The sequence below is a fragment of the Dipodomys ordii genome, unplaced genomic scaffold (genome assembly GCF_000151885.1).
Source record: "Dipodomys ordii isolate 6190 unplaced genomic scaffold, Dord_2.0 Scaffold146, whole genome shotgun sequence".
Classification (NCBI taxonomy): domain Eukaryota; kingdom Metazoa; phylum Chordata; class Mammalia; order Rodentia; family Heteromyidae; genus Dipodomys; species Dipodomys ordii.
The window spans coordinates 983569-1010697 of record NW_012267362.1 but is presented as its reverse complement, the minus strand read 5'-3'; the positions used below and the strand labels follow the sequence as shown (position 1 = coordinate 1010697).

The 27129-nt window shown below is 45.7% G+C and overlaps 1 protein-coding gene across 3 annotated transcripts; it reads left to right on the top strand.

Annotated features, from left to right (window-relative positions):
- On the top strand, positions 1-21328 carry Strip1 (striatin interacting protein 1). Of its 3 annotated transcripts, XM_013031904.1 has the most exons (21): positions 1-210; positions 4498-4567; positions 5244-5318; positions 5688-5822; positions 5925-6045; positions 6855-6923; positions 8232-8338; positions 8447-8574; positions 10475-10657; positions 10990-11207; positions 12520-12585; positions 12689-12752; positions 13941-14012; positions 14455-14529; positions 14717-14814; positions 15835-15961; positions 16174-16274; positions 17225-17291; positions 17743-17847; positions 18705-18909; positions 20396-21328. In XM_013031904.1, exons 1-21 carry the CDS (start codon positions 31-33, stop codon positions 20641-20643), a joined length of 2514 nt encoding a protein of 837 aa, XP_012887358.1. In that variant the 5' UTR covers positions 1-30; the 3' UTR covers positions 20644-21328. The 3 variants fall into 3 exon arrangements, with proteins under 3 accessions (XP_012887358.1, XP_012887359.1, XP_012887360.1); XM_013031905.1 differs by lacking the exons at positions 1-210; positions 6855-6923 and having other exon boundaries at positions 4510-4567; XM_013031906.1 differs by lacking the exons at positions 1-210; positions 14455-14529 and having other exon boundaries at positions 4510-4567.
- The last annotated feature ends 5801 nt before the right edge of the window (positions 21329-27129 follow it).

Here is a 27129-nt window from a genome sequence, read left to right as displayed (position 1 = left end):
GAATTGAGCAGGGGGTGTGGCATAGCCAAGATGGAGCCGGCGCTCGCCGGTCCCGGCCCGTTGACTGTGAACAACAAGCAGCCCCAGCCGCCGCCACCTCCGCCGCCCGCCACCCCGCAGCCTCCGCCCGGGGCGCCGCGGGCCGGCGGAGGTCTTCTTCCGGGGGGCAAGGCTCGAGAGTTTAACCGCAACCAGCGCAAAGACTCGGAGGTCAGGAGCTTCGGAGGGCGAGGCTAGCGCGGGGCGGGCGGCGGCGGCACCGGCTTTCCTGGGGCCGCCTCGAACCAGCGAAGCCGGGCTGCGGGAACACTCGTCCAGCCCTGGCCAGGGAGCTGTCACTGGCTGGAGATCGCCGCGGCCGGGGGCGGGGAGCCCGGAGCCCCGCCGCGCTCGCCCGCCCGGCGGCTCTGCTCCCCGGGCCGCGGCCCTGTGGGCGTGGCCTGGTCCCGGCCCTCGGCGGTCCCCCCCCCAGCGCCCCTGAAATCCGTGCGGTGGCTCCCCCCACATCTGATCACCCGGGGCCCGCTGCTCCAGGGCGGCGCGTGTGGGCAGGGGAGGGACGGGGCGGGGGGCAGAAGGCCCTCAGAGCCAAGCTCGCTATCCGCGGCTCGGGCTGTGCTGCCCAGAGACGGTCAGCGTGGTAAGGGAGACCTACCAGCTTCCCACCCACCTGAGCCTGGGCAGGCTCTGGCCACGGGCAGACGGCGCCTTTGTGGTTCGTGTTCCAGTGAGTGTGATGTCGGAACTGGTGAACGATCAGAAATACATACTGGAAATGTGTTCGGGTGCTGGATTCACCCTCCTCCCTTGCTCATGTGCGGTGTCTCCCTTTGAGGAGACACCGTCGTCTGGAGCTGACTGTTCACCCCAAGTTAAAATTCCTCCCACTGCTTCCCTTTGCAGAATTCATGAATGGAGGCACACACACACATATCGCAGCATTTTCGGGTTTCTTAATCATCACGTTCCCAGAGCATTTACTATTTCCAGTGCACTTACTATGCAGGCTGCTTCACCTGAGACAACTCCCAGCCTGATGAGCAGGCACTTAACTAATGAGAGGAAATTCTTCATGGTCCAAGCATGGTGCCTCAGCTCTTACCAAAGAGTGACGATACTATCTTTAGACCCATGAAATCAGTTCCTCTCAAACGTCTGGTATTTTTGTTTGTTGCAAGCCTGTCTATGGTTAAAACATGTCTAAAATTGATAAGCCCAAAGTGGAGTGAAATATCTTGAGTTTGTATTGAATTATTTAAAAAGGCAAAGAAACAGGTAGAGAGAGAAAGTGTGTGTGTGTGTGTGTGTGTGTGTGTGTGTGTGTGTGTGTGTGTGTGTGTGTGTGTGTGTGTGTGTGTGTGGTCCTGGGCTTTAAACTTGGGGTCTGAGCACAGCCCCTTAGCGTTTTCATTCAAAGTTGGTTCTACCACTTGAGCTATAGCTCCACTTCTGGCTTTTAGTTGGTTGATTGGAGATAAAAGTCTCACATACTTCCCTGCTTGGGGTGGCTTTGAAGCACCATCCTCAGATCTCAGCCTTCGGAATAGCTAGGACTACAGGTGTGAGTCACTGGTGCCCAGCTCCTACTCAGTATTCTTTGAAGTTTGGAGGATTGTGAAAGTCATGAGATGACGAACCCATCTTCCCCTGAAGGGAGGTGCGTGTGTGTGTGTGTGTGTGTGTGATTGAACTCAGGAATTTCCTCATACTAGGCACATGGTCTACCACATGAGCTACATCCCAGCCTTCTGTTTAAAAAATAGTTTTAAATTTTCCTAAGGTAGCCCCAGTCAGATAAAATACCCTTGGATGCATATTATTTAGCTTTATTTTTTGTGATGCTGGGGATCAAATTGAAGACCTGGAGCATGCTAGGCAAGCTCTCTCTTGCTGAGTTATACCCCTGATTCCTATGGTACATTTTAACTTCTCTTTCTATCCTTTAATTTCCATGTAGACTGTGTACATGAAAAGCCAATCAAATAAACAGGGAGACTTGTTTAAACCTATTACAAATGCTGATGCTGTACACTTCCTCTAGTTGTAGCTGATGTAAGTAATTTGGAGCGTGGTCAGTACCTGAAAGACAGGGAAGCTGATATTTGACTAGAGTTTTTTGTATGTTCTGCAGTTTTGATTAGTTCAAGGTCACAGACATAGTGGCACGTGCCTATAAACCCAGCACTCAGGTGGCTGAGCCTGGAAACTCATGAGTTCAAGGCCAACTTGGACTACATAGTAAGCTCAGGCCAGCTAGGACTACATAACAAGATCCTGTCTCAAAAATTCCAAAACCAAGCCGAGCACTGGCGGCTCATGCCTGTAACCCTGGCTACTCGGGGGGCTGAGATCTGAGGATCGTGGTTCAAAGCCAGCCCAGGCAGGAAAGTCCATTAGACTCTTATCTCCAATTGACCACCAGAAAATCGGAAGTGGCACTGAGGCTCAAAATGATACCCTTGATCAAAAGAGCTCAGGGACAGGGCCTAGGCCCTGAGATCAAGCCCTAAGATTGACAAGAAAAAAAAAATAGTTCAAAACAGAGAACTTGAACATTGGAAGAATTGCTGTTCAAGACCAGCACAGGCAGCAAATTAGACCCTATCTCAATGAAAAAACTGAATGGGGGAGTATTTGTTATCCCAGCTACATGGGAGACATAAGTTAGAAGATTTTGGTTCTAGCCAATCCGGTATAAAACACCAGACCCTACTTGAAAAGTAACTAAAGCTAAAGGGACTGGGAGGCGTGACTCAAGTCGTAGAGTTTGATAAATGTGAAGCCTTGTGTTTAAACCCCAGCACCCCTCTCCTCAAAAAATGAGAAAAAAAGCCCCAAAGGTAGATTTTTGTCACTTCCATAAATGAAGAAATGAAAGCCTAGTAATGTGTGAAATTGTATACTATTGTCTATGAATAAGGAATACAGCTCTTATTTATAGTTATGTCATTTTGTGGGTGGCCTTTGTCCTCATCATTTGTAAGAAGATGTTATGTTGTTTCTCTCTTTTTTTCTTTTTTGTGGTACTAGGGATTAAACTCAGGGCTGGAACCTCTTACCACTTGAGTCATATCCCAATCTCTTGTGTTTCTCCTTCTCCTATTCTCCCTCCTTTTCAGTGCTAGATATCAAACCCAAAGCTTTTGCACATGTTAAGCAAGTCCTCTACCACTGAGCTATATTTTTTGCCTGCACAAGTAAATTTTAATTAGGCTTAGGGAGTTTACCTATTTCTTCCTTGTTTTTGCCCTCTTCTGAATACAAAGCTTCCAGATGGCAGTGTCTTGTAATCACCTCTCTAGCTGTAAAAAGATTTTCTTTGTCTCCTCTTCTGAGTGGGAGGGAGGCCAAGCTGTTCCATTTCTGCCTCCTCAATCTGTCAGTTCTCATCTCACTGAAAATTGAAACAAGAGCAGGGAAGCTGAGGGTTACATACTCATTTTGTCCTGAGCTGTTGACAGCTCACTCTCCAGGAAGAAGTTGGGCTTCTGAATTTTCAGGATTATATGCAAAAGCCATTCCCTGTACAAAATAAAGTCTTGTTCACTCATATAACAGGTATACATTTGAATACAAGCCATTCATTCATTTTATTTATTTATTTATTTTTGTCCAGTCTTAGAGCTCGAACTCAGGGCCTGGGCACTGTCCCTGAGCTTTTGCTCAAGGCTAGCACTCTACCACTTGAGCTACAGCGTCACTTCCAGCTTTTTCTGTGTTTGTGGTACTGAGGAATCGAATCCAGGGCTTCATGCATGCTACACAAACACTCTACCATTAAGCCACATTCCCACCCAAGCCATTCATTGTTTATTCATTCTAAGTACTGTTGAATCACTGGTGAGCACAGTGGATAAACTTCCTGTTCTCAGGGAACTTGTAGTCTCATAGAGAGGCACACACTAAACAAATGTGCCAATATATAATTACAGAAAGTGTTCTGAAGGCAAAGTATAAGGTGCTGACAGGCCTTAATAGGGAGACCTAGGTCAGGAGACAAAGGTGATAAAACATCAAAAAAGTGGAAGCAATGGTATCCTACGACACAACAGTTTCTGAAAGCATATGTACTTTTCCCTTTGGAAAATATTCAGGATGATCTTTTTTTATTATTATATCTTTAAGTAGTTGTACAAAGAAATTCCCATTCTACAAAACAGTATATGAGTACAATATGAGTACAAGGTGTCTGACAACATTGTCACCCATCGCTCCTAACCCATCCCTTCTCTCACTTTTTTTTAAAGTTGAGATTAGGTGATTACATAAATTTCACATATTTCACAGTATTGTGGAATAGTGATGCTTAGTTAAAGACACAAACACATTTTAACCTTCACAAGGCAAATTGTCATTATCATGGTCTATAAAGTTTGTGACAAGACAATTATTTCTTCCACATCAGGTGATATTTATATTTCTTTCCTTTTGCTTAGTGTAAGCTGTTTCCTCTGCATTCAAGATGATCTTTTGCATAATTTCTGCTTTTATCAAAAGGGCTATTCTGAGTCTCCAGACCTTGAATTTGAATATGCTGACACAGACAAATGGGCTGCAGAGCTGTCAGGTAAGATATAAGCCTTCATTTATTTGAAGATAGTTTTTTTTTAACTTGGTTTTAAGATGATTAAGAATTAATATCATTTTGGAGTTAATTTTGTCACTTGTTAGTTCTGTCAGTGATATATAATGCATATGTTAGTTATGTGAGTTAGACCCTTAGTCAGATTTTGATTGACTTTTACTTGAATTGCCTTTTCCTTTTATGAAGTGTCTGTTTGTGGTTATTTCAGTTGGCAAGAGCTCAAGTCAGTTAGTCACTCACGTTCTTTGGCCATGCATATCCCCCTTACAATGCTTACTTCTACAATAGTAGATTGTAAGGGGGAGGCAGCAGTGAATGTACTTGCATATGTGCACATCTGTTGTTACTGCTGTTCAACTGTAACATGGGTCAGCATTAGCAGCATTAGCAGGTCCCTTCAGAAGGTAGCACTTGAAAGATGTGCGTTCATTCTCTGAGGGATGCACATCAAACGGGAGTGCCTGGACTTAAGCTTTCACTCTCATTATTAGCTTCTCGTTAGTGCCCATCAGAGCACTAAGATCCCCTTAGTAATTAGAAAGCATAGTCCAAGTATCACTGTAACTCATACAGAGTTTGGAATGGTATTTGTCTTTTCTGCTGCATGTAAGACTAGGTTTGGAATCTGGTGATGGTGATGAGATGTTGTTCTTGACAGAGCTTTACAGCTACACAGAAGGGCCAGAATTCCTGATGAATCGAAAATGCTTTGAGGAAGACTTCCGGATGCATGGTGAGATGATTTCGACTCTTTCTCAATTCTCTTCATAGGCATCAGGAGATGTAATTTTTCTTGGTCATCTGAATAATCTAAGTTATCCTCGAGTGTGCAAAACCTGCGTCGTGATTGTTTAAGGTCAAATGCAACATTTATAGTGAGCTTTGTGGGAATTTTGGTGGTAGCCTTTTAGGCAATTAAAATTCATAGAACAGCAGCATGATTTTATCCCGTGTGTGTGTGTGTGTGTGTGTGTGTGTGTGTGTGTGTGTAAACTTATCCTTCCTGGTCCTATCATAGTCCTGAATTTAGAGGACTAACACAATCTGTTCCATTTTCAGAATTTTTTTCTAGCTCAGTTATAAGTGGTCTCTCTCCCTGCAGTGACAGACAAGAAGTGGACTGAGCTGGATACCAACCAGCACCGGACCTATGCCATGAGGCTCTTGGATGGCTTAGAAGTCACTGCCAGAGAGAAAAGACTCAAGGTGGCCCGAGCAATTCTCTATGTTGCCCAAGGTACTGTGTGGACCTCCTTAGAAACTCTTGGCAACTGTGCCAGTGACATTGCCCAGTAGTCCCATGTGGAGGGGCTGGGTACAGTATGCCCTGTGTTTGCAGGCACCTTTGGGGAATGCGGCTCGGAAGCAGAGGTGCAGTTCTGGATGCGCTACAACATCTTTCTGCTCCTGGAGGTGGGCACGTTCAATGCCTTGGTGGAGCTTCTGAACATGGAAATTGAGTGAGCACTTCTGCTGAGGGGCTTAAATAGGGAAGGGAAGATAGTGGTGGGAAGGGGGATAGAGGACTCAGAACTAACTGGCTTTGAGATGGGCATGTGAGCCACTTGAAGCTGAGTTTAGCCCACACTATTCTGACCACCTAGGTTGAATAATGCTGGAATTTCTTGACCATACCTTGAAGATAGTAGAGATTAATGATGGGTCCCTATTACCAGTGATTTTACACCGCACTGTGTAGGACCTGCCCAGATCTAAGGCACCCCTCACAAAAAAGGCTAATTCTTTTGAACTCTCCTTTGAGCCTGCAGACTCTCCTGTTTGCCCTTTGCTTTCTCCCTCAGCAAGAGGTCAGACACAGCTCTGACACACAGGCTCAATCAAAGCTGCTCTAGCCTGTGTCACCACTGGTCATTTGTCTGATGGACAGGTCAGCTGCTGCTCATGTAAATATAACCATTAATAATAATAGTTCAGAACACTCACTAAGTGCTACATATTCCAGGCATTGTTCTGAGAGTATTGCCTGTGCTAATTCATGTTATATGACATAGCTACTATTATCAGCCCCATTTTGTAGATGAAGAAACTGAGGCACAGAGGTTGTCTACCTTGTCCAGGTGCACATAGTAAGTGTTAGAGTCAGGATTCAAGCTTAGAGATTTGGCAATCTGATTCAGGGTTTAAATTCCTAACCCGTGTGTCCTATGACCTCTTGTGCAATGTAAACACATATTGTAGCATCTTACCCTATGGGACAGTACTTGTCTGTCTTGCTAGGGCAAGATGCTGACTCTCAGTTCTCCTGTAGCAATAGTGCCGCGTGTAGCAGTGCAGTGAGGAAGCCTGCAATCTCCCTGGCGGACAGCACAGACCTTAGGTAAGATTCAAATAGCAAGGCTTGAGCCCCCTGAGCATTAGCCAGAGAATGACCTGGGAACAGGACTGGGAGGATCTTTGGGTTTCCTTGCTCTGTGTGCAACCTTGCACACACGAATCTGCTGGTGGGATGGTTTCAATCTGAGTAATTTGGGAAGAGGTGATGGAAAATCCAAAGGAAACCCACAATCAAGCCACTTAATGGAGATGTTAAGAACTTGGTTATGGGGTATTACATGTTTGGACAAAACTGAAGGTGTTGCTCTGTGGGCTCTACCTTTCACATATGTATCTTTATTCCCATCTACATTGGTTTAATACTGACTATATCATTACATTTCACAGAAACACAGGAAATGGTAGCAATTGATAAACAACAATATCACCTTTCCATATTATTGCGTTAAAACCTTTTTGTGAATTTCAAAGGTTCTCAGGTTGGATGTGTGTGTGATACATTCCCTACGATAGTTGGGGTCCCTAGCTTTCACCTCCTGTTTTCCATTCCATCATGTAAACCGTTCTTGTTCTTGATGTGATTCTATCCTTTGATTCTATTTTTGACCAGCACAGCTCCCTGTCACCTGTTTGGTCTTCCCATGAAACTTAGAGCAATAAATACCATTCTTATTCACATTCATTCATCTTTCCTTTTTTTGTGAGAGTCCTGGGGCTTGAACCTCAGGGCTTAGATATTATCCCTGAGGTTTTGTGCTCAAGGCTAGTGCTGTATCACTTGAACCACAACTCCACTTTTGGCTTAATTGATAAATCACCAGATTAATTGGAGATAAAGAGTTTCCCAGACTTTCCTGCCTGGATTGGCTTTAAACCAGATCCTTAAGTCTCAGCCTTCTGAGTAGCTGGGATTACAGGTGTGAGCTACTGGTATTCAGCACCACATTCATTCATCTTTGTATATAAACACTTGCAATACAAAACTGAATGAGATATGATCCCTGAATACGCAACCTGAACAGTACAGGAAGTACTGGGGGAAAAGACTTAAACTTGCATTTGCTCTACAGGGATGCTCAAATTGTCACTTCTCATTTTCTGCCTACAGCCTTCACCCACCAGTTAGCCTTTGTGTACAGAACTTTTCATGGTAGCTGGGATGTAAGGAAGCCAAGATTGCCTCCTTAACCCACTATTTTTTTGAGACTGGGTACACTTTGTAGTCCAGGCTAACCTTGAACTTGATCCTCCTGCTTCAGCCTCCTGAATGCAGTTTGAGGGTACCACCTCTGCTTGAAGGTGCCTCTCAATCCTCTATCCTACTCTGTTATAAACTGATTCTTGTGCTTAGAGTCCTGCTCAACATTATGTACCTGATTGTGGAGACGGTTCACCAGGATGCTGAGAGTGACAAAGCCGAGTGGAGAACAGTGCGACAGACCTTCAGAGCTGAGCTGGGTAGGACCACAGGGATCCTCTCTAGTCCCTGCCTAGTAGCTGAACCTGGAGGGTTTGGGGAGGGTCCTTTTGCTAATTATGCTCCTGATGCCTTTGGGTCACCCCTAGGCTCTCCACTATATAACAATGAGCCGTTTGCCATCATGCTGTTTGGGATGGTGACCAAATTTTGCAGTGGCCATGCTCCTCATTTCCCCATGAAGAAAGTTCTATTGCTGCTCTGGAAGACAGTATTGGTGAGCACCTTCTTGGGGGAGGGGTACCCAGATGCTAACAGACAGGAAGAGGGATACTTCCTTGTGTAGTCAGCCCTCCATATCTGCAGATCTGTGTTCCTGGATTCAACCAAATATAAATGAAAACTTTTTAAATAGTCACTCCCTAAATAATATAGTAGAATTATTATTTAACATTTACCTTATATCTGGTATTAATAAATAATCTAGAGGTTATATGCACATACCATACCATTTTATACAAGGGCTTGAGCACCTGTACATTTTGGGTTTTGTCTAGGAGAGGGGCTTGAGGAGAAAGGTCCTGGAACCCAGTCCCTCATGGATAATAACAAATGACTATATCCTTTTGGATACTGCATTACATTAATGTAAAACTCCTTTGGCTAAAAGAAAACATTTTGAAAGCTCCTGAAAGGAGATAGTGAAGGAAATGTCTTTTGGCCCACTGCATCAGAGGACATGGCCTTTGAATCAAGATTGATTGGCTCCTTAACTCCCCCAACCTGTTTTCTCAGAAATAGAACAGTGTCCCACAGACAAGGTGACTCTAGGAAGCTGTTCCCAAACTCGAGATTTTTAAGGGGATTTGAGGCAAAGAGAATTGCTGTAGTTAGGGCCCTTGGCCAGATGTCATGTGAAGGAAGCAAGAATGAATCCTGATTTCTAGTCTGATTTTCTTCTGGTATAAAACTGTTCGTAAATGAGTGGGGAATAAGTGCCAGCATACTTGGCTTGGGGGCATTGTCTGCAGACAGGTCCAGGCTGAAGCCCTTTCCACCAGGAGAAGCACTGATCCTAGTGGAGTTCTCCCTCTTTTTCTAGAAATGGTCTGCTAACTATGTGACCAGGGCATCCTGAGGTTAGGACCTCTTTAGTTCATTGCATGCTTTATCTTGGCCAGACATCCTCACTGAAACCAGAGGGGAAAGTTGAGAAACTGAGTTGCTCAGGGACAATGACACTAAGCACCCTACAATGACTATGGTGCTAGAGTTCAATCTAGGAGGGTGTTTAGGCAAAGCTTTTTTTTTTTTTGCTAGTTCTGGGCTTGACCTTAGGGCCTGGGTGATTGATGTCCCTGAGCTTCTTTTGCTCAAAGATAGTGCTCTTTCACTTGAGCCACAGCTCTACTTCTGGCTTTGGGGGTAGTTTATTGGAGGTAAGAATCCGTGGACTTTTCTGTCCAGACTGGCTTTGAACCGTGATCCTCAGATCTCAGCCTCCTGAGTAGCTAGGAATATGGGCATTAGCCACCAGTGCCCAGAGATTTTTTGTACTGGGCTTTGAACCCAGGGTGTTGCTCATGCTAGGCAAACACTCTACCACTTGAGTGTACCCACCCAGTCCTGTTGTTTTGCATTTTGTTTCTGAAATAGGGTCTCACTAACTTTCTGGGTTGGCCTTGAACCTACCATTGCCTTCTAAATACAGTAGTCAGATAGATTACAGACATGTACTACATGCCTGACTTCATGTTCAACTTCTGAAATATGAGTCTGCCAATGTTTCTAGGAATTGGCTCCAATCTGCTGCTGTTTTTTAAAATTAAGGAATAAAAGGGAGGTATGACTCAGGATCACTTGACTAGCAAGTATGAGTCCCTGAATCCAAACCCTGCCACCCAAAAATTAAGGAGTATATCATGTATATAGAGTTAAGTATATCTGTGCTCCAAGGTCTGCCAGTCAATGGTTTCTTGCTCCTTCTTCCTCCTTTCCCTTGCTGAAGCCACTGAAATGTCCTCTGGGTGGCTTTAGTCCCTGGTTCAGTGCCTTTGTAGCTATCTGTAAAGGTGTGGGTTATGAGGGTGTCATGCATGCTTTTGAGCCTGACACCATTATCAGGCACCAGGTTTACAGACATGGTGACTCTGGCTCTGAACCCCCATCTGACATAGTGTACACTGGGTGGCTTTGAAGAGCTGCAGAGCATGAAGGCTGAGAAGCGTACTCTCTTGGGTCTCCCCCCACTGCCTGAAGACAGCATCAAAGTGATCCGCAACATGAGGGCTGCCTCTCCACCAGCATCTGCCTCAGACTTGATTGAACAGCAGCAGAAACGAGGCCGCCGGGAGCACAAGGTGAGGCAGAGATCCCTAATCTCTTGAGAACACACAGAGGGGCGAAGTCCCTAGAGGAATGGGGTGTTGGAAATCAGCTCTGAACAGCTGGTCAGAATAGATGTCTTCTCCAGCCCCAGGTCCAATGTATAGTAAATACTCAGAACATGGTACTTTTGAGGTGCTGGAGCAAGAAATGATTTGTTATTTAGTTCCAGTCATGACTCCTGTTTTCTCCATGATTCTCAGGTCTCTCTTCACCCTTCCTGTGTTTGGTTCATTGCCATTGCCTTTCCCTTTTCTGTCTCTTCATCAGCTGGCTCTGGTCATATCTCCTTTCCCTCTGCATCTAGGCTCTGATAAAGCAGGACAATTTGGATGCTTTCAATGAACGAGATCCCTACAAGGCTGATGACTCTCGAGAAGAGGAAGAGGAGAATGATGACGACAACAGTCTGGAGGGGGAGACGTTCCCCCTTGAGCGTGATGAGGTGATGCCTCCCCCACTGCAGCACCCCCAGACCGACAGGCTTACCTGTCCTAAGGGCCTCCCATGGGCTCCCAAGGTCAGGTGAGTCTCAAATCTCTAGAACACTCTTGGCTCTTGAAACCAGAGCCTTCACATCCCCTTGTTAGCACCTGAGGTCCTCTATAAGACCAAGCTGACCTTGGCTTTGAGGCAATCCTGGGATTCTAATATGAGCTAGCCTTGCTGGTCTCATATGAAGTGGTCCTTGTATGGCTCCTACATCAGTAATTTGTTAGCTTTTCGCCAGACTTGCTAGTGAAGGAGGATTGGAAAGAAAATGAACAAAGAAACATTTAGTCAGATCCATCCCACTCATCATTTATCCTGGAGTTATACATTGTTTTCAACAGAAAAGTGGTATTCTTTTCTTTTTCTTTGAGAGAGGGCTTTACTATGTAGTCTAGTCCAGTTGGGGCTCAAGGTCTCCAACCCCCTACCTCAGCTTTCTGAGTGCTGGGATTAAACACATATGCTGCAAAGAAGAGTTTGGAATCATAATTAATGAACTTGAGATGCATATGGGGGAAACAATGGATGGGAAGGTACCTGGAATAGGCAGCAACTTAAGGAATAGAAGAGTATATGGAAGGATATGAAGTCCCTAATATGCAATGTGTGCCAATTGTAGGAAAATGAAACCCACATAAAAAGTCAGTAGCTCATAGCTGTCAGTGTTTAAAATTGCTGTTTAAGAAAACTTGTTGATAGCCAGGTGGTGGCTCATGCCTGTAATCCTAGCTACTCAGGAGGCTGAGATCTGAGGATCGCGGTTCAAAGCCAGCCCAGGCAGGAGAGACCGTGAGACTCCTATCTCCAATAAACCACCAGAAAACCGGAAGTGGCGCTGTAGCTCAAGTGGTAGAGCGCTCGCCTTGAGCTGAAGAGCTGAGGGATAGCGCCCAGGCCCAGAGTTCAAGCCCCACGACCGACAAAAAAAAAAAAAAAAAAGAAAACCTGTTGACAAACTTCTTACTATTGTCTAAATAAAACTGTTAAGTTTATAATATATCACCTATATTGTATGGGTAGTCTACATCACCTTAATTATATGGGTAATCTAAAGTTATTGATTCAACAAAATTATAGAGGATATCAAATAGCCAGAGGATTTCAGATTTTCTCTCTCTGAATATGGGTGTGAACTCAGGGCCTTCCACTTGCTAGGCTGACATTCTACTTCTGAACCATGCATCTAGCCCTGATTTTTTCTCTTTTTTTTTTTTGAAAAAGGAATATAATTGTGAGAAACTTTTCCTTCTATCTTCATAGTTTCTTGATGTTCTGTTTCTATTAGAAACATAACTATTAAACATGTTGAAACAGTTGATAAAACTTTTCCCTCTTTCTTTGGTAGAGAGAAAGACATTGAGATGTTCCTTGAGTCTAGTCGCAGCAAGTTCATAGGCTATACTCTAGGCAGGTAAGTGTACTCTAAATTCCTTTCACAATTAATCTGGCATTTGGTGGGGAACAAGGTGAATTGTTGTCTGGGCTCAGTGTAAGGCTTTTTTTTTATTCTCCAGTGACACGAACACAGTGGTGGGGCTTCCAAGGCCAATCCATGAAAGCATCAAGACTCTGAAACAGGTAAGTGATTCTGGGTGAACTTTCGACCTTGTTCAGTCCCTAGTGAGTAAAGTGAGATTGGGCTGAGGGAGAAGCTTTTCAGAAATGTTGTCTGCTGTTAAGAGTTTGATCAGCAGTTCTTCACAAGTTTGCTTTTGTATGGGATTGATAGGAGGTTTGTTAAATAGATTCTATTACCTGCTGGTCATTGGAGTTTAAAGAATCCAGTAAACAGCCCTTGGTTTTGCTTGCCAGAAGTTTTTGTTGTTGTTTTGTTTTTGGGTCTCAGGTTCTTGCTTAGCCTTTTGCTCAAGGCTTGTACTTTACCATGTAAGTCATACTTCTACTTCTGGCTTTTTTTTTTCTAGTTAATTAGAGATATGAGTCTCTCAGATTTGTCTGTGTGGGCTGACTTTAAATGTGATCCTCAGATTTCAGCTCCTTAGCAGCTTGGATTACAAGTGTGAGCTACTAGTGCCTGGTTTTGCCCAAGTTTTAAGGTAGTTAAAAGAGAGGCCTGCCAGTTTTTCTGCTTATAGAGTTATCAAGGAAGGAGACTTTTGAACTGAAGCATGTAAATACTGCAGTGCTATACTTCTGAAGTTAAGGAGCTCACCTACCCAGGCTCAGGCAGGGCTAGAACACAGAAAGGGCACAGGTTCTAGAGCCAGGTGCCAGTGGCTCATACCTATAATCCTAACTACTCAGGAGACTTGAGTTCTGAGAATTGTGGTTTGAAGCCAGACTCTGCACGCGCGTACACACACACACACACACACACACGCACACACAAATATGTCTCCTCTACCAATATACCTTGAGTATAAATGTGGTTTTGAAATACGATTTTAAAATTTGTAGTGCCAAAATGGTCTCTATTTCAAAGCATTTGGATTATAAACTTGGTTTTTCTTTTAATAGCTTGTTCTTTTGTTGTTGTTGGTTTTTATTTTATTTTATTTATTTATTTTTTAATCATTGCTATCTGAAAGCCCTTTTCTTCTTTTGACTTGTTTTTTTCTGACCTGCTGTGGACTTTTTACCTTGGTTTTAAAAATTAGATACCTATTTAGAAAACTATTTTGGATTTGTGCTTCAATTAGGGATCTTAGTTGCGACTTAGCCTCTCTCAGAAGAGAGCATGTAGGTCTTTGCCAGAGTGGGTGAATGTGCCCAAAGATTAAGGGTGTTTTTCCTGTCTCTGTCCAGCACAAGTACACATCGATTGCAGAGGTCCAGGCACAGATGGAAGAGGAGTACCTACGCTCTCCTCTCTCAGGGGTGAGTTGGTTTCCTAGCTATTCCCAGACATTGTATTGGGCCTGGTCCATTAAGCTACCTCAAGTCTCAGGCTTTGCCTCAAAGAGCTCCCAGCCCAGTGCCCAGCTCAGGGGGTGACATATGTCTGGCACAAGACTTGCAAATGCAAACTCTGAACCAGGCACCTGTCTCTGAATCCCTGCTCTCACAGGCAGTGGGTGGCAGCATGGACTGGATCTCTCCATACTTTTGTTTTCCTGCTTGTAAATGGGAATAATAAGGATTGGCTAAGCTATTTGAAGTAAAGCTGCTGGCCTGGCACAGTGCATGTGTCAGAATTTACTATCATCATTGACATGATTCTTTATATTAGTACTTAGGGACTCTCCTCCAGTCAGCTATCAAGTTGGCTTAGATTATAGATTAGACTGGACTTCTGTGTTTATACCCATTGTGTTAAAAGGGAGAAGAGGAAGTTGAGCAAGTACCTGCAGAAACCCTTTACCAAGGCTTGCTTCCCAGCCTGCCTCAGTATATGGTGAGTGTTCCATGTCTTAAGACCCCTCCGTGGTTACTCATAGTGGGATTCCCCATTACACTGGCTGGTCTTCTTCCCCACAAGGGCTTTGACACTTGATTGCCTACAGGAGCACCACCTCTCAGGGCTTAGATGGTCCTAGGCTCTTTGTGTCTGTGTCGGTGTCTGAACAGTCTGCCCTTCCCAGATTGCCCTCCTGAAGATCCTACTGGCTGCAGCACCCACCTCAAAAGCCAAAACAGACTCAATCAACATCCTAGCAGATGTCCTGCCTGAGGAGATGCCGTGAGTGTCAATCCTGTCATAGGCAAAAGTCTGGGGCAGAGCACAGAGGGAAAAGGGCCAATTTAGGTTGGGTTCTTTTGTTGGTTTAACTTCCCTGCAGGATAAATTTAGGATATTCCTAAACTAAGCTCCAGGAAACCATAATGGATTCTACTGCAAGGGGAATTGGCCACTTGGTCTGGACAGCTTGCCTGCCAGTCCCGGGCATGTACTAGTGTAGATTCTCTTCGCTGATGGCCATTGATCTGAAAGTGTAATCCTCGCGAATGTCTCAGGAGAGAGAGTGAAACTCTCAAGGGTTCTTTCTTACTGGCTGACCTCATCTCTTTGATTAAGAGTACAAAATGAGGTCGTGTTCTACATTGAAAAAGATGTGAGCCTTCACTTGATCTGCCTACCTGTTTGCCAGGACTGCCCAGTTCTGAGCCCAACTCCTGGGTGGCTGTTGCCTTACAGTCTGACAGTGATAGCCAGTTATAGGAAGAAGCAAGGATTGGCTTATGCCAAAAATGGAGCAATAGAGTAAACCATCTTGATAATCCTAGAGAGATTCAGAGTCAAGTGTTGCATTTCCTCCTATAAAGGAAATCTTGTAAAGGTTTATAGTGAGAAATCCTGAAATAAGAAACTGATACTCTCATTACACTCTAAGGTTATCTAGCTTCCAAACCTTTCTTTTCCTAAACATGAAACTTCAATGTACTGATGTTCCACAGAACACAGTTTGAGGAGCTCAAGTTAATATGGTGACTGAGGCTTAGGGGAGATCTATTTGTTTGGGGGTAAAAAGCAGAGAAGTAGGTTCAGAATGCTTGAGGGGGAGTATCATAGGGAAGCAATCATTTGTGCCAAGTTAGATTGCTAGGGAGGTAGGTGGATGGAGTCCTGAGCCTGACCTCTGCGATGTCCATGGATGGAAGCCTTTGCCCAGAGTGCTTAGGAACCCCATGTGTGTTGTGGGCACCTGGAGAGAAGATACTGCCCTGTGCTAGTAGTTCACTCAGGCACCTGTGTTTCCAGCACGACAGTGTTGCAGAGCATGAAGCTGGGGGTGGACGTGAATCGCCATAAAGAGGTCATTGTTAAGGCCATTTCTGCTGTGCTGCTGCTACTGCTCAAACATTTTAAGTTGAACCACGTCTACCAGGTACCTAACAGGACCTTCCTTCCTGTTCACTGGGCTGGGCCTCAGGCAGTGCTGTTCTTCCATCTCCCAAAAACAAGGCCTCAACTTTTGAACCCACTTGAATTCTGCATGAAAGTTCTAAGACATAGTTCTACCAACCAAGGCTTTTTATCACTGGTGGAAAGAGGGAAGGTCTAAGGGGCATGCTTATGGTTTTGTTCTGTTGGTTTCAGTTTGAATACATGGCTCAACACCTGGTGTTTGCTAATTGCATCCCTTTGATCCTGAAGTTCTTCAATCAAAACATTATGTCTTACATCACTGCCAAGAACAGGTGATGAGTACCAGGGACCAGAAAGGGGAGGGTATGGCCAGATTGATGGGCTCTCAGCTGATCTGAGACCAATCAGCCAACATTTTTTTGTGTGTCTGTCGGTCCTGGGGCTTGCACCTCAGGGCCTGGACACTGTCCCTGAGCTTTTTTGCTCAAGCCTAGCACTCTACTATTTGAGTCACAGCTCTACTCTCTGTTTTGTTCTTAATTGCAGAAAAGAGTCTCATGGACTCTCCTGCCCTGGCTGGCTTCAAATTTGATCCTTGGATCTCAGTCTTCTGAGTAACTAATTCTAGTTACAGGTGCCCAGCAAACTTAACATTTTTTTTTGTCACTAATGACAGTACCCTGACAGGCATCAGGACATAGAGATGAATGAGACAGAGTTCCTCTCCAAGCAGTTTATGTGTCAGATCTGAATCTAGCTAGTCTAGTCACAGGTGATTCAGTCTGGCCTGGACAGAGGCACTCATCCTGCGCTCAAGTTTTGTTCTTACTGTCCTTTCTGCTTTTTTTTTTTTTTCTTTTTCTTTGAGGAGACCATCTGGGCTCCTTTCTCTGTGTAAGGAGCTTGGCTAAATGCACTTTCTGTTGACGTAAGCTCACCACACTTCCTTACACCTGCCTAGTACCAGCTGTGCTTGTCAGTGCCTGCTCATCAGGGTTTGTTGCTACGAGTCATTTCTTTCTCCAGTCCCAGATTCATTGCTGGGGGGAAGCCACAATATATTACACACTATGGTTCTCCACCTACAGACAGGGACTTCACAAGTTCTCTTCTAGTGGATATTTCTTCATCGCATAGCTAGGGACATTGGGGTGGGGCAAACAAGGTAAATTCCTTTTCCTCCAGGAAGTGAGAGGGGAAAGCCAGGAACCAGCTCAGTTACAATTGCTCAGATTCAGGTCTTTGCTCACAGAGGGTGCTTGGGTTCTCTTATTTTCTGCAGCATTTCTGTCCTGGATTACCCTCACTGTGTGGTGAATGAGCTGCCAGAGCTGACTGCAGAGAGTCTGGTGAGTGGCTGGCTCCCTCAGCTCTCCATGGCAGGTGTTTCCTCCCCCAACAAAGGTTAAAGGTATCTTCCCTCCAAGAGGTCATTTGAGGGCCTGGCTTTTGAAGTGCCAGAAATGCACAGAACAGTGGGTGTGGGTTAAGGCTGAAGAATGGGAAAGTTTGGATATAGTGGCTAGTAAGTCAGGAAACAGTTTTAAAGGGCTGCTGATCCAGAGTTCATGTCATAGAGTTGTTCCCTGTCCTCCCACAGAGCCCTCAGTTTTTCAGCTCCTGTTTCCTATGGGAAAGTTTAGTTAACTTCTAGGGTGGAGCCTCCAGGTGGCTCTGACAAGGGGGTTTTCTGTCATTATGGAGACCTTATTGCTCTACTGTCATACATATTGAGGGCCTTTGGACACTGCTGAGCACCCAGCTGCAAGGATTTTGATTATTCCTGGGTTTACCCTACAGGAAGCAGGAGACAACAACCAGTTTTGCTGGAGGAACCTCTTTTCTTGTATCAATCTGCTTCGAATCTTGAACAAGCTGACAAAATGGAAGCATTCAAGGACAATGGTGAGTCAGCAGGCCTGGAACTGAGAGCTCAAAGAAGAGTGCTACACCCACCCTTCCCTTCCCCTTCCCTAGGGGACCCAGCGAGCAGTCCCCAGGGTGGGGTGTCCTGGGCAGCTGTATTTTCTCTTAGTTTTGCTGTAGCCATGGCCCTTGAGTTTCAGAGTTAGAGTCTTGATGAGTTGAACTGGAAGCAGGAGGGGGCTTGGCCGTACTCTAAAACAAACCCACACTCACAGACACTTTCTGTATCTTTATTATTATTATTGTTGTTGTTGTTGTTGTTGTTATTATTTTTGGTTGTGGGGCTTGAACTCAGGGCCTGGGCTACTGTCCCTAAGCAATTTTTGCTCAAAGCTGGTGTTGTACTACTTTTAGCCACAGTTCCACTTCAAGTTTTCTGCCCAGGCTGGCTTCAAATCACGATCCTCACATCTCATCCTCCTGAGTAGCTAGGATTACAGGCGTGAGCCAGGAATGCCCAGCTTTTCTGTATCTTCTTAAAATCCTGATTGGTATCATAGTATCTAGTCTCTTAATGCTGGACCCCTTTGTGGGAGTAGGTAGGTTCATGTGTTCTCAGAAATTATGTGAGTGTGTGTATGGGGAAGGTGCTGGTGAAGGAATGTATAGCTTTATATTCCAAAATGATCCATAATTAGTATGACCAACCTTCCTGGTTTTCCTGCTCTCCCAGTTTTAGTACTTAAAGTCCATGTGACAGTATACCTCTTTATCCAAGGGAAACTGACATGGCTTGTTACCCTGTCTGTAACCCCAGAAACATTAACTGGCCATATGGCAAGGTATGCATTTTTCCCATCTGTCCTCACTTTGGCTGTCTGCTGTGTCCCACTCAGATGCTGGTGGTATTCAAGTCAGCGCCCATCTTGAAGCGGGCCCTGAAGGTAAAACAAGCTATGATGCAGCTCTATGTGCTGAAGCTACTCAAGGTGCAGACCAAGTACTTAGGGCGGCAGTGGCGCAAAAGCAACATGAAGACCATGTCTGCCATCTACCAGAAAGTGCGGCATCGGCTGAACGATGACTGGGCATACGGCAATGGTGAAGCCAGGCTGAACAAGAATGGGGGAGGGCTATGGGGAAAAGTGACATCTTTAACTCCAAGCCAGTAGTACTTTAGGGGCCCCTCTGCCCTGAGCTTCCTGTTGAGGAACAGGAAGCCCTTCTCTGGCTTTGTGGCATCAGTATAGGAATTCTAGGAAGGACCCCTAGGTTTTTATTTTTGTTTTTTTCCTGTTCCTTCTAAGCCATTCCTTTTTTAGAGATTGCCATCCTACTCCTTTTGAAGATTTAAAAAATTAGTATATGTTGGTTGTACAGGGGCTTTTCATTGGGACATTTTCATACATGTATACAGTATACGCCACTCAAACTTCCATTCACTCTCACTCACCCTTTTCTTCTTGTGCCATTACCAGGGCTTGAACTCCAGGCCTCATATTATGCTCAGCTTTCTCTTTATTGGATTTGTCTGTCCAGGCTCTCACCAAACCATGATTATGAGGTATCAACCTCCTGAGAAGCTAGGAGGACAGGCATGAGCCAGCTCCTTATTCTCCTTCGTAAAACAATTGTAAAACAGTTTTACATCTCCACAGCAGTTGTCTTTATTTTGGCTTCCTAAGCTCTTGCATCTCCTGACTATCTCCCATTTTGTTTCTTCCCCTCCATCAATTCTCAGACTTGGCCTTAGTGACCTCAACAAATGACTCCATGCTGTTAAGTCCTTCATTCATTTGTTCTTTCCCTTAGAATTGGAGTCAGACTCTCAAGGCCCACTCATTCCTTGCCCTCCCTGCTCCATAATCTGGTCCTGCTTCTTTTTCAGTCTTATCACTTACTGGCAGTACAGCCTCCATCACACCCAGGACTCTTAAGCACAGAGTATAGTCCCTTGGTATCTGCTAGGGATTGGTTCCAGGATGCCTGCAGATATTAAGATCCACAGATGCTTGGATGCCTTCAGTATACCCTCTGTGGGTTTGGCATTCTCAGGTACAGAGAACAACTATACTTTGTTCTGGACCATTAGCCATGTCATTTCCTGCTGCTATGTACTGTTCCATCTCCTCACAGTATTCCCTCAACCCCACCACAGCTGTTAGGTAGCTGCAAAAGTTCCTGACATGTAGCACCATGGCTCGGTAATAGTATCTACTCCTAGTGCCCTGTAAATTTGTTCAGGCTCAAGATTACCTGGTCAAGGAGATGAGAAAGAATCTCTAGCTTCTGCCTCTGACAACATAGAACTGGGGAGAACTTCACCTTCAGAAAAATGAGTTTTGCATGTAGTTCTCTCTGGGGCTACATAATCTGAGGGGACAAGCCTCTTTCTCAATTTATCTGGCTGTATTCCTTGTACCTGACTCATTGGCATCTAGGAAAGAATTCTTACTTGGCTTCCCGAGTATGGGCATGGAGCTATCCTGCTCCCCATGCTGGCTGCCCTGGCCTCTGAGCTACAGAGCACCCATGGAGAGCTGCTAGACGGCTGGGCTCTTAACAGTATCTTCCTGCTCTGTTCCAGATCTTGATGCCCGGCCTTGGGACTTCCAGGCAGAAGAGTGTGCTCTCCGTGCCAACATTGAACGTTTCAATGCCCGGCGCTATGACAGGACACACAGCAACCCTGACTTCTTACCAGTGGACAATTGCCTACAGAGTGTCCTGGGCCAGCGGGTGGATCTTCCTGAGGACTTTCAGATGAACTATGACCTCTGGCTAGAAAGAGAGGTCTTCTCTAAGCCCATTTCCTGGGAAGAGCTGCTGCAGTGAGGCTGCCGGGCAGGGGTCTAAAGCAAAGAAGATGACCTCAGACTTGAGGAACTGTCCTGGTCATTGCTGCAGTGCTCCTGTCCCCCTCCAGGTGGCAGCATGGTCCTATTGTGTCCCCCAGCCTTGGTCCTGTGAGTGAGCCCAGATGGCCTCTGGTTGATTCCTAGCATCCTCAGGGCTCTCTATTGTGATCCACTCTCCCTCTCTTCTCCCCAACTCCCACTTTCCTCTCTTGGGCATGATTGATTGCAGCTCATTTTACCATCGACCCAGGGCTGAGAAAAACTGGGCTAGACTCGACACCCTTTCTCATCACATCAGGATATCAGGATCATGCTGATTTCTCCTGAGACATGCAGATTTTGCATGTCAGCTTGCCATGGATGAGAGCTAAGACAAAGAAGTTGGAGTCTTGGTTGTGGTGGGGGTTGGGAGGTGATTTCTGATGTCATTCATTCCAGCCTCTTGCTAAGTTTTGTTGAGAAACAGTAGCACTACAGCCACTACATTTTGGGGGTTTGGATAGGGTCAAGGTAGTAAGAGAGACATCCCTTAACCAGAGGTACCAGAATCCTCTTGGTTTACAAGGGACTGTAAATATATAAATCTATATGTGTTCTCTTGGTCATGTTGGGGTTTTTAATGTGTTTGTGTATTCTGTTTACATTAAAAGAAGCAAAATCAATTGCTATTGCCTTGTCTGTAGGAAATAGGACCTCTGAGAATCTCTTCCATTTCTCAACTTACTACCAGTGTCAGCAGTTCACCCACCCACTTGTCTCCTCTTACGATCTGTTTGCCCCATCAAGGTAGAAAAGGTGAAGTTGTTGCTTGTTTGAAGTATTATCTGTCCACATCAGTCTGGGATCACTGCAGCCAGGTGCCAGGGCTTGGGTATGCTAGAATGACTAGTGGTCACACCCCTGAGTTGACCTCAATCAAACCAACTTTAGAGCTGAGTTAAAGGGGAAGCCAGCTTCTCGGCTATTATTGGGTCAGGGACTGAGGGAATATACATGCTCAGAGCCTGGGAAACAACTCATCAGGAGTCAGCTTTGTGGTAGGAAAGAGCGCTGGGCAGCTCAGGAGCCTCCTGTGGCTGAATGAAATACAAAAGCTTCTGGACCCCTGGTGCCTACATTTTCTTTCAGATTACCGGTCAAGTCTACCTTTGCCTTCATTTTGATACTGATAAAGGATGGCTGGCTTTTCAGAGATGATGAAAGTTCCCTTATCTTACTAGTAGTTAAAATGTATGACGTCTGTACATGTATGTGCACATACCCACATATATGTGTGCGCGCCAGTTCTAGGGTTTGAACTCAGGGCCTCAGGTTCTTCCTTTTTCTCTCAAAGCTGTCAGTCTATCACTTGTGTCAAACCTCCATCTCCAGCTTGTATGAGATCTTAAATCTCCAAGGGACACATCCTGGAGAAAAGTCCCCTCTGTGGTTCTTAGATTCAGTACCCACTCGGCCTGAGACCTGCTGAATCTCAGGATGGGCCTTGGTGTGTCTAGCAGGGTTGGGTGCAGTCAAATGCAGAGTCACAAAGCCTGTGAGATGGAAGGTCCCTGTGACTGGCCCTTTTCTCCCAGAGTAACTTGGCACAGGACAAGGACATTTGTGTGTATGTGTGTGTGAGAGAGAGAGACAGACAGACAGACAGACATGAATTTTCTGCCATCTCTTGACAGGACTGATAGGAAGTAAATATCAGGATTTCTATTAGAGAAGATGGATTCTCTCTCTCTCTCTCTGTCAGTTGTGGGGTTTGAACTCTGTGTCTGGGCACTGTCCCTCAGCTCTTCAGCTCAAGGCAAGCGCTCTACCCCTTGAACCACATTGCCACTTTGGGTTTTCTGGTGATTTATTGGAGATAAGAGTCTCATGGACTTTCCTGCTCGGGCTGGCTTTGAATTATGATCCTCAGATCTCAGTCTCCTGAGTAGCTAGGATTACAGGTATGAGCCACCAGTGCCTGGCAGAAGATGATTTTCATACTCTTACACTCTTACAATGTGCATTCAGATCACTGAAACTGAGGCCTGAGGCTTTGGTCTGCTTCTTTGCCTTCTCCAGTCTTTGCTCAGAAAAGAACCCAGGGCCACCAAGCCAGCAGGGCATGTGATTCCTATCTTTGGCCTTGATGCTGGCCAAAGGAGGGAAAGGTGCTTCTTGGTCAACAAGTGTGTTAGGGGCAGGTTGGTTCTTTGAACTGAGGGCCTTAGACAGAAATATCTTTGAGGGCTACCCAGTCTTTGTGGCCTTACATCTCATCTGGGTCATGAGATGAACAGGGTACATGAGGGCCCTTTGTAAATAGCTGAGTTATCTGGAAGGCTCGTCCAGGGCTCCTTCACTCACTAACTGAAGGAGGCTTGCCCTAAGGCTTGTGTCACCTTTGGGATTCATAGTATCCTTTGTTGATCCTATGAGTTAGCCATTAACTGGATATCAAACTAGGACCAAGCATAATATTAAACACTTCTTGTAGACATTTTTATGTATTTTTATTGTAAAGATACTGTACAGAGGGGTTGTAATTACATGAGCAAGGTAATGAGTCCATTTCCTATTGAGCATTGTGACTCCCTCTGTTTTTCCCCTACCATCCCTTCCCTCCCTACCTGCCCAACTCCTCCCTCCAGCCTTGTAGACATTTTTTTAAAGAAAGTATTCAGCAAACTGAGTGCTCACTGTTCCAAACTCTTTATATAGAATATCAACTTTTTGTTTGTGCTGGTCCTAGGGCTTGGGTACTGTCCCTGAGCTGCTTTTTGCTCAAGGCTAGTTATCTACCACTTAAGCATAGCTCTACCTTCAAGTTTTCTAGTAGTTTTTTTTCGGAGAGAGGAGTCTCATGGAGTGTCCTAATTTGGCTGGTTTCAAACCATGATCTGTATATGTTATGCTCCCTAGTAGCTAAGATTACAGGCATGAGCCACTGGTACCCAGCGGAATACCACTTTTTTTTTTTTAAATAAGAACCCTGAAAGGTATCATAATGGCAAATACCATTGCAGCACCTGTTTTGCAGATAAGAAATTTAATTTGCCCAAGGTTATACAAAAAAATAGAGGCCAGAGCCAGCATTCAAACCCAGATCTCCATAATGTACATGTGTTCCCCTCTTCTGCCACTTTATTAATTATTGTTATGCTGTGGCATTTTCCACTAGCCTGTGTGCTCATTTGTTCATTGTGGCCAATACTGAGAGTTTGCTCTGGCATAGCACAGAAGATTCATGACAAATGTTCCTTGCTTTAGGCCCTAACTGAACCAATCAGATGACCCTGGCATAATTTGTGATTTGTTTGAATGTGCCCTGATTTAACTTGGGAGTTGCTGCTATTTTTTTAATCTTTTTTCCCTTTTCATCCTGAGCTTCAATTTCTTTCTCTCCTGGTCTCAGAGGACACCTGTATCAGCTGCCCTGGCCATACCTTCCTAGAGGCTGGCTTCCTGTCTGACCTCTAGTGAACTGACTCTCAGGACAACAATGGCTGCTGCACTCATTTGGCACTTGGAACAGTCAGCCTCAGGCTGCTGGTGTAAAACAAGATGATCTCCCTCTGGGAGTAAGACAGCCCTGATCTTTAATCTGGGCTTTGGCATGTACTCACTGGGGACCTTGAGCTAATCAAGCCTTAAGCCTCAGTTGGCTTACCTGTTAAACTTAGTTTCATGATAGCCCTGTGGCAAGGGCTGAATAAGGTAACAAGCAGGCAATGTACCCACACACTGGCTGACAAAGGATAACAAGAAGTGGTAGCATTGTTAGCATTGCTTGTGGCCCTTCCCAACTCTAATTTCCCTATGAATTTGAATCTGTGTATCTCATGGCAAACAAATCCTCAGGGACCAGAACTGTGTCTGAGGCTCCTTACACCCCTGACCTAGCCCAGCACTCTGAATCCAGAGGCCTCTCAGAAGATCCAGTCACTCGGCAGCTCTTCCATCACACTGTGAAGCCCTGCTCTGGGCCAGGCCTTGTGCTAGGTGCCTGGGGTGTCCAGATGAAGAGGACACCAGGTCATTCCTTTCTCCCAAAGATAGACATACATCAGAAGGGCTCATAAGATCTGGTGACTCCAGCCAATTTGTTCCCTGTGGAGGAGAGACAGAGGTGGGGGTAGGGCATCCCACAGTGGTGGAGTGGGAAGGGAGGGCTCGGGTTTCATGAAGAAGGGTCCTAGGAGCAGATGTTCTGTGCTCACTGCTCTTTACCTGGAGGCTGGGTCACAAGCGAGACACATACTTCTCTGCTAGGGAAATATCTCTCCACTTCCTGTCTGGTACTACAGAGGGGCTACACTTTGAGGTTGAAGTGCGGTTTGATGTGTCTGTGGAGAAGGAGGATCGAATGCCTTTGACAGGAAGCATTTCTCATTGCCTGACCGAGGCAGGAAGCCTGGACTAATGGGGCCCTTAGCTAGGGCTTCCAGTACTGACCTGGTATCCATGCCCCTGCAATAACCAAGATCTTAAGCTTGAACCTTTGGGTGGGCCTCACTGAAGCAGAGAAGAGCCTCAGCCAAAAGAGACTGAGAACAGAAATTCTCCCAAAGATGAGGTACCAGGAGGGGGCCAGAGAACAGTGAGCAGCCCTGGAGAATAGAGGATCTAGGCTGAGGTGCCGGGTTACCTCGAGTGAGCCTGGGGGCGGGGGCATCTGAAGACCTGGAGGTGTAGGGGAGGAGAGGACACAGCTAATAGGAAGCAGGTGAAAGCCTGCTCGTGCCCTAGCCAGGGGACAGGCAGGCTGGGATGGTCCAGTCAGTGGGAGGACTGTCAGCTCACAGATAATCCCATGGAATAGGCTCCAGGATGCCCATTCATATTCATTATGTGTGAAGTGGGCGGTTGTAAAGTTAGCTTTCTCTTCATTTAGCTGTCACTAGACAGAAAAATATGAGCTGTGGGTAGATGACCCTGGATGGAAGCCAGTAGCTAGTCTCTAGACTCCCTGCACCTTCCCCGCCCTCCCCCCCCCCCCCCGTATCCACTATAGACCTCTTCCACTCCTGCTGTGTCCACAGCATTTGTCTTGATCTTGGGCCCAACTTTATTTTCTCCTTTCTGGGCCTTACTCTGGCTTCTTTGCTTGAGCCTCGCCTTCTCTTTCCCTCTTTCTAAGATGAGAGGAGATGAAGCATACTTTTTTTTTCTTTTTTTTGTGTCAGTATTTGAACTCAGTACTTGCTGGGGCTTTCTCACTTAAGGCTGGAGTTCTAAACTTGAGCCACAGTTCCACTTTCAGCTGGTTAATTGGATATATGAGTTTCACAGATATTTCTTGCATAGGCTGGCTTTGAACCTCAATCTTCAGATTTCAGTCTCCTGAGTAGCTAAGATTATTTTCAAGACATGAGTCACCAGTGCCTGGCGAGCTTTTCTTGATCACTGTTGAGTCTGGCACAGAACAATACTTGGCACAGAGTAGAACTTCAACAGAACCCTGTAGGAGAAACTTCTCTGCAGTTCTCTGGCTTGGGTATGGCACAAAGTCCAAGCCTTAGCTGACCATTCCTTGGGTGAAGAAACTTGTGGTGAAATGGTGTGAGTCCTAAAGTCAGAGGTGGAGCTTGAGCCCCACTTCCATGTTGGAGCAATACACAGAGCTACCTGTAGGAAGCTCCCAGGGTAGCCAAGGGAGTCCCTCATGTCTGACTCTAACCTTCCTGCCAGTGTTATGACAGAGGAAAATGAAGCTGCTAGAAAGGAAGGAAAGGGATGGAGGGATGGAGGAGTGACTCCTGGGGATGCATGGCCGTATCACAGCAACCCTCTTAGCTCAGAAATCTGATCTGATGGGGGACTTGCTCCCTGCTTGGGAAGAAGCACAGCACTGACGTGTCTTTGTGTGCTTGGGTTTCTCTGTGTCTGAAAGATGAGGCGTGGGGTGGGGGTGGCTGGGCCGTAGCTGAGTTGGAATTTTTCTAGCAATGTGGTTGTGTTTACTGGGAAGGTGGGAGGGCCAGACCAGCTTTTTTTCCTGCTTTCCAGGCTCCAGAGATAAGGCAGAAAGTAGGGATGAAGAATAGAATGGGTAATACTCTGAAACCACAAGAAAGCATTCTGGCTTTCGTCTCTGCCCCACAGCTCAGTTGTGCTCCTGGGGCATCTGGGAAAAGGCAGCTGCCCGCCCCCTCCCCACTCCTCCCAGCACCCGGGGTCCCAGCCTACAGACACTCCGAGGACTCCTTGCTCTTCCAGTGTCCCCTCCATTGTTAGTTCAGCCAAGAACTTAGCTCTTTTACTCCCCTTCCCACTCCCTGCCAAATCAGCCCAGCCCCTGAGCTTCTCAGCACCCACAGAAGCCACAAAAGTCTTGGGAGGGTGACAGGACCAGGCATGGAATGCATCATCCTTGAGAGATCTGCAGCAGGCCCACTTTACCCTATGATCCAGGATCCTCACTGGTACCTCACAAGGGCTTAGCCTGGTTGGTTCCTAGACCCAGACCAGCTATAAAGCAACCAAG